Source organism: Anabrus simplex, chromosome 5 (genome assembly GCF_040414725.1).
Source record: "Anabrus simplex isolate iqAnaSimp1 chromosome 5, ASM4041472v1, whole genome shotgun sequence".
In the NCBI taxonomy this organism is placed as follows: domain Eukaryota; kingdom Metazoa; phylum Arthropoda; class Insecta; order Orthoptera; family Tettigoniidae; genus Anabrus; species Anabrus simplex.
The window spans coordinates 349216081-349229142 of record NC_090269.1 but is presented as its reverse complement, the minus strand read 5'-3'; the positions used below and the strand labels follow the sequence as shown (position 1 = coordinate 349229142).

General features: G+C 40.7%; 1 protein-coding gene across 1 annotated transcript in view; it reads right to left on the bottom strand.

Annotated features, from left to right (window-relative positions):
- Positions 1-13062, bottom strand: part of LOC136874531 (uncharacterized) — a 94455-nt gene that overhangs the window by 9708 nt on the left and 71685 nt on the right. Inside the window, exons 7-8 of the mRNA XM_068227830.1 lie at positions 2638-2870; positions 552-769 (exon numbers count right to left, since the gene is read on the bottom strand). Coding sequence (XP_068083931.1) covers positions 552-769; positions 2638-2870 — 451 coding nt within the window. The remainder of the gene's footprint in view (positions 1-551; positions 770-2637; positions 2871-13062) is intronic.

Sequence of the window (13062 nt, the reverse complement as noted above, 5' to 3'; positions counted from 1 at the left end):
ATTTTTAGTTCTTCCATATTCTCTCTAATTTCCTATCTATACTAAGTTTTCGATATCTTGTCCTAATGTTATATTATGGCGTTTAAGGACATTCCCTATTTTCGTCTCGTTCAATTTTTCATGATGCCATTCTAATTAATATGACGTATTCACGTCAAATTAACATTGATCAAATGTATACATATAACCTTAAAATATTAGAGCCTTTTAAAAGTAACGCAAGATTAATAAAACGCTAGAAAGTCCTTGTCTGAAGTCATATTTTCTTTCCCAGGTACTGTTTTTCTAGTGATATCTTACATCTGAATTAGTTTCGACAGACTGAGAACCTGAAGGTTGTATGTTACCTTAGTCGAAGCTGAAACCAAAAAATGCTACCAATTTAATACATTTATACGGGTAATTACCAGTCATTAACTAAAAGCTCTATATGTTATTTCATAAAGTAAGGAAATTTGTAGTTTAGAGAGCATTCGCAGTTAATGAGCTTCAAAATAAAATAAAATAAAAGACGTAACTCCCTTTTAAGAATTTAATTGTGCTTGCTTTACCTTAAATATGTCCGGATAGACTGAGCCCCTAGGTAGTAGCAGTGGGTATGTTCCAAGATCTAGCATCTCTTTGAAGTATCTGAAAGGTGGGCTGAATCTCGTATTGGTCAAAATACTGATGAGACTGGCCGAGTAGGAGGCCATCAGGATCATGGTGACGATGTACCACGTGAGGTACACCACTCTGCAGGAAGTGCCAGTGGGGGTGATGTCATTTCCTGTACAGACATGCATTACGTCCTCATTACAGACTGTCATGCGTTTCAACAACTCGTTTTTAATGACTAAAGCACATTCACAATTCTTTGCAACTAGCACTGAGGCCCTTTCTAATTCTGCGTTTCCCATCTTGAAACGTTAACTTTCACCAAGGTAGCCTTACGCCATTTTCATCTCCTCCGGTCATACGACCCTGTCAACGAATCTCGTCTATAGAAACCACTTTACCCATAAGTTAGTTCCCTATATAACGACTGCAAACTTTATCTCACAAACTTTCATCGCTACATCTGGCTGGCCGCAATCGCGTCGCTCCCCGGTTCAGCAAGCATTCAGCATGACCAAGCACACACTGAATGTCTATCCGGCTGCCTGCCCTCCGGCTACGTCTTGGATTTGTTATCCGAGATAGATTTTTATTAGCAAAAAATGAAAAGTAAAGAGATTTTGATTATTTTATAGCCTCGTGAAATGATGTAATCTATTGTTTGTTGTTCAGTGTCATTATAACGTGCTCTTGAAACAATTTACTACTTTACTTTTTTTAACCTTCATGGATTCTCCCAACATTCTTTTCTATTTACCAACCATGGAATCATCTAGAAATTTATTCTATATTTTCAAACTGCTATTCTATTGCTACCACATCACAGTATAGGTCATCTGAGAGTTTGTAATTGGTAGCAGAATCTTTGTAATTATCTTGTTAATTCAAAACAGGTTTCATCAACCAGTGGCGGTCAGTGGCCTATTCAAATGAGTGTGCAACATTTCTCTTTTTTTATATCTCTATCTCTCTCATTTTCAAACACGCAAATAATCATATAAACAGAATAGCAGACTTAACCTTCCATCAGCCGTTGTCACTCCCCCATCTCTCTCTTTCGAATGGTTTAGACCAAATGAAGATGAATTAAGTCCTTCCTATGGTGCATTTTGCTATTAAATTTAGCTACTACCGGAAACGAAGGAGGCACATGGGCAAGTAGCGGGGAGGTAAAGGTTCCACACTGTAAAGCACCTTTCACTCAATTGGCTGATCTAAAAAGTACGAGAATCGCATCTGACTGAGGGTGAGTGCGTAATTAGGTTTTCCAGGAAGTACTGCTCTCTTACGTTAGCCAATGATGGTGAAAATTCTTCGGACTGTGTATAGCCATAATATTAAAGGAATCGTTGTGACATCTAGCGAAGGAAGGGTCCGTTTACTGCTGCTTGACTGGACAGAAGGCAGTAGGGGTATGGTTGCCATGGAAACGTGAGAGAACCCACTACAATCGCCATTGAGACGTGCTTGCTGTTCATGTGGAGTTGCCAAACCTTTCACTTCTCAGATATTGTCGCATGCTACAACAGAACACAGCGGTCTGAACGAACACGAGAGGGAGAAGGAGAAAGGAATGTAAGAACGTGGCAATACCATGCAAGGGCACTACAGAAACCCCTCCCTCCTGCGTTAGCTGTCAGAATGCTTCTCCTAATATTACCGCTATAGCCCTACACCACCTGCTGCAACTCACAAATACGCATGTGCAGAACCTATCTCAGTTCATAATATTGTCTGAACGGAAGGCCTTCATGTTGAGCATTCAGTCAAGGATTAGAAATTTCACCATCATCATTATCATCATCATCATTATAATTATTATTATTAAATGAGTAAAATTTTAAGGTTGAGAACAGGTTATTTCCTGTTTTTAATTTTTGGAGATTTTAATTATCTGTATAACGCAGGATACTAATCAATTTCAAACACACACGTTTTATCCATTAATTCAACAAATCGTTTTAATCATGTCACGGATTTTGAGCATATGAATAGAACAACCCTACTCAGGAACTAAGAAGAAGACAGAGGAGTGGTTACCTTTTTGACACAGAGCGTTGAACACACAGAAGAGAGCTTCCCCCACTGTTTGACACTGCGGTTCCGGCTTGGCTCCTGCCCACTTGCGACCAGCGTGGTAGATGAGCGTCATGCACATCGGGACCGTCAAGGTGAAGAACACCACGTAGCACCACACCGAGCGGTGGAGCGGTTTAAAGAAGCTGCCCCACTCCAAGTCGCGGAGACCGTTATGACCAATGTACACGTACAACCTGCAACACGTTCCTCATTTTGAAAGGGTACTGCAAACCAAACATTCCTTGATCCCAGCAGTCTATCAACAAATAATCGACTCAGTTCTATATTACTATATTTTATAGGTTAATACGAAATCTATTGAAGACTTACATTTCAAATTACACGATTAATCTATATAAATCACGTTGTAGGGCGTCCGCTGTTTGTAATTTCATTTATTTAGACAATTTATCAGTTATTTATCCATCTTAGGTTACTGAAGACCGTATGACTGGTTTTTAGCTTTCGTGTCTGTTCGTATGTCTGTCTGTCTGTCTGTCTGTCTGTCTGTCTGTCTGTCTGTCTGCCTGTCTCTCTGTTCCGCTATCACGGTGAAACGGCTAGATAGATCTCGACCAAACTTCATATTTAGAGAATACTCATCCAGGAACAGGTTTTGATAGGTATATGATTTAAAAATCATGGAACAGACTGGGGTTTATAGGGAGATCAAACGAGTTACTATTTTTTCATACACTATTGGTTTTCTGCAATCTAGAGTATATGTAAAATGTCCCTTAATTTTAAATAATGTTTGTTATCTACATAATTTCACTAACTCTTCAAATGATGCAGAAAGTTACTATTTTTCTGCGAATGTCATGCTCTGCGTTGAGTGATGGACACCCTCGCAGACCGACAACGAACCTTCCCGTTACCATGACGTCTCTGGCTACTTGGCAGCAGGAAAGTAACGTAATGCCATTTTCGTCATCATTCCTGTTAACTCGAGGTTGTTCGTTGGGAAGAAGGCGAGAGAAACAAGGCAGAGGCAAGAAATTAAAGCGGAAAACGGAAGTAGAAGAGAAATATAGTAAGATTTATTACAGCAAATGCCAGAAAACACTTTGCGGTGTGTAATAATGGACTGCACTCCGCGGTATTGTTGAAATATTAACAGACACTCTTAGTTTAGTACTGTTCGAAGACGACTGTAACCTCCAACGGTATTCCGCAAATATCCCGCAGAATGGCAGCTTGACGTCTCTCTCGCCTTCTACCCAACGAACAAACACCAGTTTACAGGAATAATGACGAAAATGGCATTACGTTACTTCCTTGCTGGCAAGACGTTGCCATGGTAACCGGTAGATTCGTTGTCGGTCTATCGGACACTCAGTGCAGAGCATGAAGGCCCTAAAAAAAGAGTATTTTTCTCCGTCATTTGAAAAGTAACCGAAATTATGTACATAACAAATTTAAAATAAAGGGACGTTTTACATATATTCCACGGATTTTACAGAAAATCAGTAGTATAAGATAAGTAAATTGTTCTGGTTTTCCTATAACCCCCCCAGTCTATGCAGTGATTTTTAAATCACGTGCGTATCTAAACCTTTCCCTGGATGAGTATACTCTAAATGTGAAGTTTGGTCGAGATCTAGCCAGCCGTTTCACCGTGATGGTGAAAAAGATGGACAAAGAGACACGAAAGCTAAAAACCACTAATACGGGCTTGCGTTGACATAAAATGGATAAATATCTGAAAAATTGGCAAAACAAACGATATTACAACCAGCGGACCCCCTAAACATTTATTTATATAGGTAAATCGACGTATGTAGCGTTGTTGACAACGCAGTTTCCTAACGTTCAGACGCAATCACCCATCGTCTACGCGGTGAGGGGAGAAAAGAAGGCCCATACAACAATAACGGACACCATCGCTAAATATCGAAAAGCAGAGGTGGGAAGTAATTGAGTAAAAGTAGTCGAATCACTTGTTACCATTTAATTCTAAGTAGTTTTTAGAATTTGTAATCGTTACATTTTACAAAATGTAATTTTTACTTGTAATTCTTTTACCCTCCACAATTTTTTTCTGGAGACCCAACGGGGGATTCCACCTCTACCACCTCAAACACTGTGTCCTGGAACGTGAGATATTTGGTTGGGATAAACTGGGGAGGAGGACCTGTACCTCGCCCAGGCGGCCTCACCTGCTATGCTGAACAGGCGCCTTGTGGGGTATGGGAAGTTTGGAAAGGACAGACAAAGAAGAGGGAAGGAAAGGGCCGTGGCCTTAAGTTAGGTATAATCCCAGCATTTGCCTGGAGAATAATTGGGAAACTACGGAAAACCAGTTCGAAGATGGCTGAGGTGGAAATCGAAACCCCTATACTCAGTTGATCTCCCGAGGCTGAGTGGACACCGTTCCAGCCCTCGTACCACTTTTCATGAGGGTGGCAACTAATCACGCTAACACTACCACCACAGAGGAGGGCTTGAAATTACTTCTTGAAATAAAATTGTAATCGTTACTTTCTAGTAACTCATATACGGAAGCGAAACATAAATTATGATGAAGATAATGTTTTCAGTTCTGTTACTGCAAAACCAGTAACTTCACCAGTTTCGGATGAGGTACTTTCTTGCCTCTGCAGTACTTCCAAAGACATTCCAACGTTCTTCTTAAAATTAAAAACAGGTATAACATTCTCAAGAGTAGAGACGTAACTTCAAGAACGAAGATTCGTATAGTGAAGGCTGTGGTCTTCCCAGTAGCAATGTACGGAAGCGAGACCTGGACAGTAAGAAAGGCTGAGCGTCGAAGAATAGACGCATTTGAACTAAGGTGTAAGAGAAAACTCCTTAGAGTTCACTGGAAGGTCAAATACTCAGACAAAAACTAAAGTACTTCGGTCATATTATGAGAAAACATGATTCACTGGAAAAGATCTTAATGCTGGGGAAGACTGATGGTAACAGGAGAAGAGGGTGACAACGGATTAGGTGGATTGATGGCATCAAGGAAGCCACGGCTCTCAATTTAGAAAGACTTCGGGAAATAGTACACGACAGGAAGAAATGGCGCACTTTGGTCTATGGGGTCACGGAGAGTCGAAAGCGACTAAACGACTAACAACAACAACAACAACAACAACAACAACAACAACAACAACAAATAACTTCAAGTGCCCCTGCAGGGCGTCTTTTCAGTAAATGCAAAAATCTACTTTCCCCTGAAGATGTCGAGGCTTAGGTATGAGAATCCTAAGAAGCAGAGTTACATTCATTTGTACAAAGATGTACAAAAAAAGTGTCTATAGAAAAGATGAAAAATGAAAAATAAAGTGTTCACCGAAGGCTGAATGTAGCAAATACATATGATTGAATGATGGCTACAGCTGATTCCAACATTATTAGAAGTATTTGGGCAATAAGTAGAATGGATAGTGTAGAAAGAATTAAGGAAGGCCCAGTATTCCCTAAAAGAGTTAAAAGGAGATGACCGCGGCGGCTGGCATAAGCAACGTCGAGTGCGTTCGTTGTCGCCTCAAGCAGCTCTTTCTCAGTACTGTGCCCTTTTGATGGCATGTGCGGCGGCGATCCTTTTGTAGATACTTGCCCCGGCTCTTGGACAGAAATTTACTTACCGCACACGTAGAATATTACCTCAGGGCTGGACCGTCCAAATGTTTCCTCGTACCAGCGCCGGCGGTGATGTTAACACCTACTACGGGTCAAGCTAAACTACAAATAACGTAGCCCACACTGATTTAAAAACCAAATGAAAAAATGTTATTGATAAAAACTAAGCAAAATTATGAAGTTAAACTGAAGTTAGAAAAAAATTAAAAGTAACTTTTATATCGTTCAAATGAAAGCAAATGCAATTGAAAAAATAACAATTTCTGTAAATCTGTCCCCTCTCTGAACTCAAGAACGATTGAACATCAACTATAATTAACGAATTCATTACACAAAAAGGAGATAAAATAACTTTAACAGTTAAGGGAATTGACACTATCAATTCCTAAGTCCAACAATGATCAATACAAACGAGATCATTACATACTGTTAAACGAATGAAACCATTTCACCCATGAACACACACTCCATCGTCAAATGAAACATTATTTCTTTTGTTGTCATAACGAACACACGCTATTTATCAAACGGCTGATTTCGTCTGTCATGGCTGTCTTTTAATTTTAATATAATGAAAAATAAAACAATAATTTGTCAGCCATAAAAAATACAAACTTACTCACTGTGATAGTCATTGGACAATTTAACATATCAAATACATGTTTGTTCTGCCATTGGTCGATTGAACTCGCCTTACTACACATATGGAAAATATACCGCTGGTCACTTGATCACTCTTATCTGATGTACAACATTATTCTGTTATGTACGGTGGCGGAAGGTTTCCGCACTCTGAACTCACACTTTGCGGCATTAAATTTTACACTGATTTAATTATTAAGGTCGATTCATTGACATGACATGTTTCAATAGTTACATTTATGGTTTTGACCTACTGTTTACATGCTTTCCATGCATTTCACTAAGATAAAGAGAAATGTTGCAATTTATTGACGATGATCATAGGGCTGCCCTTCCCTAAGATTACTAAAATTCGGGGAATCGCAACGCCCTTGAAAAATGTATATACAAAAATCTACACAAAGCTGCCAACATAGCGTTCACACAAAAACCTAGAATAACAATAAGCACAATAAACTGAATTATAATATCTACATTGAATTATAATAAACACAATTTTACATTCACGCACATTCCTACGCGAGCATGTTAATCTAAGTCATTTAATCAAGTCTCTACTTTATGATCGAATGATAAATAGCACAAGTTACAACGACAAATCCAACACAAGTTATATCACAGTTTATAATATAATCTTACACACGGTTAAAAATTTTATTCTTACATATTTATAGACTCTGAGGTTCTATTGTCGGCAATCACTCCATGCCTTATTATAATAATATATTGAATGCAGCCAAATAGCCACAACAGAGAATATAGAATACATTGATGGGTTACATATTTGCATAATCACTTACAGACATTGTTCTTCTTGTACAGAATTCAATGTGGTACTGTTCACACACGTTTTTCCACATAGTGTGCACTCGCAGTCTATATTTTGGTCATGGAAGTGTTTTGACTTGCAGAGTAGGTGATGAAAACCGTGAACTGCTAATCTTGTAATGACATGTCTTAATTCAAAATTAGCTTTTGTCCACGAGCAATCTATCATTGCCCCTGTGCCATAGAAGTCTGGTTGGACTTCTTCTCCCTTCTCTGTCAGTTTTGCCAGCAGTTTCTCTGATGCACCGGTGTTCGGTAGGGGCATACTTGTCCTGAGATCTTCTACGAGAAATGATTCCCTTGCCAGGAGATATACAAGTCTAGATCGTGTCGTTTTTGATACACCTATCACCTTCTTTATATAGTTCGCTTTCACCCTTTCCAAGGTTGATAGGTTCCTCATTGTTAAATGGGACCAGATAATTTCAATGCCATAAGTCATGATTAATTCCTACGGCCCTTATGACGTCGAGCGACACGGACTTAAGAACTTTACCAAAGGGTGTATGGTCTCTGTCTGTCTTGTTCTGAATCTTGCATTCCTCGTCTCTCTTCAAGGTGTGACCGCTCTTGTTCCGACATCCGCTTTCACGTGAGAAGATTTCAACCGGCATGCCCCAAGTCGGCTCATGAGATTTTATTGGAAACATTTACGATTTTGGGCCAAACCGAAACGTGACTCTAGGCAAGTCTTGGAGATGTACTCTTTGTTGTTGTCCATCCCATGAGACATCTTAACGAGGTTCAAGTTGCAAGGGCCGTCGCTTTGATCCAGGAAGGATTGACATCTCGTCCTGTTGCTGTGGATCTCAATGTCTCTCCGTCAGTTATCACCGCTTGTGTAATCACTACATTGAGACATGTCAGTTCACATGGAGGGTTGGACAAGGTCGTCGACGCATGACAACCCCACAGGATGACCGATATATGACCACCAGTGCATCGCGGCGTCGTTCTTCAGCAACTGCCAGAGATCTGCAAGAAGACATCAGGAGGGTCACTGGAGTCACGGCGTCTGACGAGACAGTAAGGAAACAGGTTAAGAGAAGTGTCCTTACGACTCGACGTCCTGTTCGTGTACCTCGTTCAAGGCAGCAACATCGCGCAGCTCGCCTTCTGTTTGCCCGCACCCACGTCAACTGGCAACTTCACCAATGGAGACCTGTGTTGTTCACAGACGAGTTCCGATTTCCCCTGACACAGCGTGATGGATGTCAACGTGTATGGAGACACCGTGGTGAGCAGTACATGCCAAATGTTGTCCAGGAAGGTGACTGATTTGGACAAGGTTCTATGATAGTGTGGGGTGGCATCAGTATTGATGGCCGTACGGTTCTTGTCGTCGTCCGTGGTAATCTTACCGCTGCAGGATACATCGGGCAGTACTGCTACAGCATGTGTTGGTTGCTGCATACGGTGTTGGCCCTGTATTCGTACCCATGCACGGCAATGCCAGAGCTCATGTAGCGCGCATCAGCAGAGCTGTCCCTCGAGAACTGGACATTCAAGAGATGAAATGGCCAGCAGTGAATCCCGACCTTAATCCCATCGAGCATGTGTGGGATAGGCTTGACAGAAGTGCTCGTGGGTGTCCTGTTCCACCACAGACTCTGCAAGACCTCGAACGGGCTCTCAATGAAGAATGGGACCTGATACCGCAACGTGACCTCCGTCGACTTATACGGAACGTGCCACGTAGGTGCCAAGCTGTGATAAATGCTCATGGAGGACATACACCATACTGAAGCTATTCAGCTGTGATAAAAATCCACCCTGGAGGACTGTTATCACTTTGTTTTTGCCCCTATTTGGACATTTACGTTTGTGTTCTGAAAATGAACGCGAATACATCGATGTTCTTTTGTATATTTCAGCGGTAAAGAATAAAGGTATAGTTGTTAATAGGCCTGGGTGTGAGGTATTGTTTTGTGGATCATGGCATACGTTCAAAAACATATTCCCGTAATTTTTTGAACTGTTATTTATGATCATTTAATTTTCGCAAAAGGAAAACTGATCTTAAAAATACCTATTTGTTTTACTCGAACTGAAAGTCAGGTCTTGTAGTGATGATGGGATAGGAAATGGCTTGAACTTGGGAGGAAGCGGATGTGGCCTTAACTAAGATACAGCCTCAGAATTTTTTCTGGTGTGGAAACGGGTAAACACGGAAAACCATATTCAGGGATGCCGATCCACTACCTCTCGAACGCAATCTCCACAGCTATGTGACCCAAACCGCGTAGCGACATCTCTGTGATTATTGTTTCAAGAGGAAGTACAACTGGTCAACCATCTCCTCTTTACGGGATAATCAGAGAAAAGAATATACGAGGCCAAGTCCTTAAAAAATATCAGGGTGAGGCTAGAAGAAAGGGAAGATCATACACACAGGAAATGACCCTTAAGGTCTCTCAACGCCTCACAAACTGTCAAGTTTGGAAGAAAATAATAGTTGACCAAGCGAGGTCGGATAGGAAAGGCGAAAGTGAGGAGCCCGGTTCAAGTAAGTGGAAACAATATCTGACCCATCTTGGAGCCCGTTATCGTCAAACCACACTCCTAAATTCTGAGCACTGCGGGTTCCACCTTACGTCGCCTCTTTCGGCAAGCTGAGATGCGTGGATGTATTCGAGCGCCCTCATCCATAGGGAATCCTGTGGGCGGGGACAGTAGAATACCACCCACGGTGTCCCCTGCCTGTTCTAAGAGGCGATTGAAAGGGGGCCCCAGGGTCTCTCAACTTTTTAGCGTGAGTTGGAGACCATGGGGTCCTTAGCTGAGGCCCGGCATTGCTTCCACTTACACTAGGCTCCTCACTTTCATCCATCCTATCCGACCTCCCTTGGTCAACGCTTCTTCTTTCCCGACCCCGACGCTATTATGTTTCCGAGGTTTAGGGAGTCTTTCATTTTCATGCCCTTTGTGGCCCTTGTTTTTATTTGACCGATAGCTTCATATTTCGAAGTGTCGGATACCTTCCATTTTTCTCTCTGGTTAGTGTTATATAGAGTGTGGTTGCCTAGTTACACTTTCTCTGAAAACAATAATACCACCACCATCACTACTCATCCATAGGGGTTAGTAAGATCAGCGCATGATTAAAATATAACGCGAATGGAAGACTTGCTATACAATTCTTTAGTAGGATAAGTAGAGGAACGCCTCCTACCCCTCCTAAATTTACCAACATTTGAACTCATTATGTTTAGAGGGACGAATTAAATAACGTGTAGGAGTGGAACAGCTCGTTGATTGATAGGAAAGGTCAGTTTCTGTGCTTCAGTTGTCTTATCTGCTAGCAAAGAAAAGGCGCTGCTGTAGGATAGAAAACATTGCAATTAGTATTTTATCTTCATTTACTCCTAAACATGTGTCAAGCCGTCAGGTGTGATAACACTGAGGAGTAACCCCCCATTTCCTCCATGCGTTTATTCACTGTCATGACAATCAAGATCCTCACGACGCCTATCGATCGGATAATAACTTTATTTTGAAAGTGAGGGTGTTTTCATTTCGTTGTCACATAAACTTATCAGGTACTCCTGCTTTGATATACTGGATGCTTTTAGATTCGATAAATTTGACCATTTTCGATCCCTTAAGTGGTCCGTATTTAATAGGTTCATATAATATACTACGGGTGGTTGTTTGGTCCGCCCTGACAATATATTATCAGTTTCCAATTTTGTACAATGTTTCAACTTTTAGGATAGATTTTCAGCCACAGGGGTAGGCTACTGACCCACAGAGCATTTCTTACTCACCGGAAGAATATCTAATATCTATATATAAGGAGATAAGATAAGAAGACAAAAATGGCCTGGTTCAGCGATGTGGGAAAAGATCTACAAGAGGTGGACATCACACATGCTGATATCCTTGAGCTGAGCCCACTTGAGAAGAAACTTCAAGACCACGTGAGTTTTCAAGCAAAGCCGACGCTGAAAAGAGAGAAGGTGTAAGATGTGGACCGAAGAAAGAAAGGTACAACACTGGCAACGAATACGGGAGTACTGGGAAAATATTAAAACCCAGTTGAAATGACGTGGTCCTTAGTTGGCCAAAATTACACGAATAAATAAATATATAAATAAATAAATAAATAAATAAATAAATAAATAAATAAATAAATAAATAAATAAATAAATAAATAAATAATAAATAAATAAAAATAAATAAATAAATAAATAAATAAATAAATAAATAAATAAACAAATAAATAAATAGATCAATAAATAAATAAATAAATAAAAATTCTTTGAACATTCATTCTAAGTATTAACTATCTTAATAGACCCCAGAGTATTAGAAGTTTACTCCGAAAGATTTCTTCACGTGTCGGAAGCGGACGACACCTATTTCTTACAGTTAAATATCCTTTGTGGATAGTGTTAAGCCTCCCTGGGCCGACTCTCAACATCACGTGGGGGGTGGCTGATGTCGATTTAGGCACGTCTCTTTATTCAAACGAAAACCTCCTGGACCCCTTTTGACTAGGTTTCATGTGACTCGGGCTACATAGACCAGTGGCAACATACGCTGCTTACCGGCTTACCTCCCTAAGCGGAGTCTCGCGCAAGGAAAATGGTAGATACTGCGTTTTCACATTAGTCTCTTGAACTCTCGGTACAATGGTGAAAGTAATCCGTGTTTTGGATCTTCAGGTGATGAATAATGCTAATCGAGATCGTCCTGCATCGTGGGACTCACGTTGTTGCGAAGACATTTGCTAAATGCTCCTGTTTGACAAACCAAAGTTACGGGGTGAACTCATACTCACTTCCTTCTGTTTCATTTCTTCTTCTCTGTGAGAAGTGTAGTAAGCAACAGTATCAGCATGTTCAGGTACTAATTGATGCTATCCGAGATCGTTAATCATTTTATATTATTTTATTTTATTTATTTCCTCTACCACGAATAAAGTAATACGTGGTTGCCAGCCACAAAGGTTTTACGTTGGTAGTTCTATTCCCTGCCCTTCCACCATTGTTATTTAATTTCATTGTTTTTCAAATTCGTACTCTTGTGATCTCTAGGCGGTTTACTACAGATTACGTGCACATAATAACAGCTTTCCGTGTAATCCTAGGCCTATAGTATTTAGTGTAGGTAAGAACTAGAACAACTTGAACCACGATTTTATTGACCCAAGAATAGGGTGTGCTCTACCATTGCTGATGCCGACCCCATGGTGTAGAGGTAGCGTGCCTGCCTCTTACCCGGAGGCCTCGGGTTCGATTCCGGCCAGGTCAGGGATTTTTACCTGGACCTGAGGGCTGGTTCGAGATTCACTCAGCCTACGTGATTAGAATTGAGGAGCTA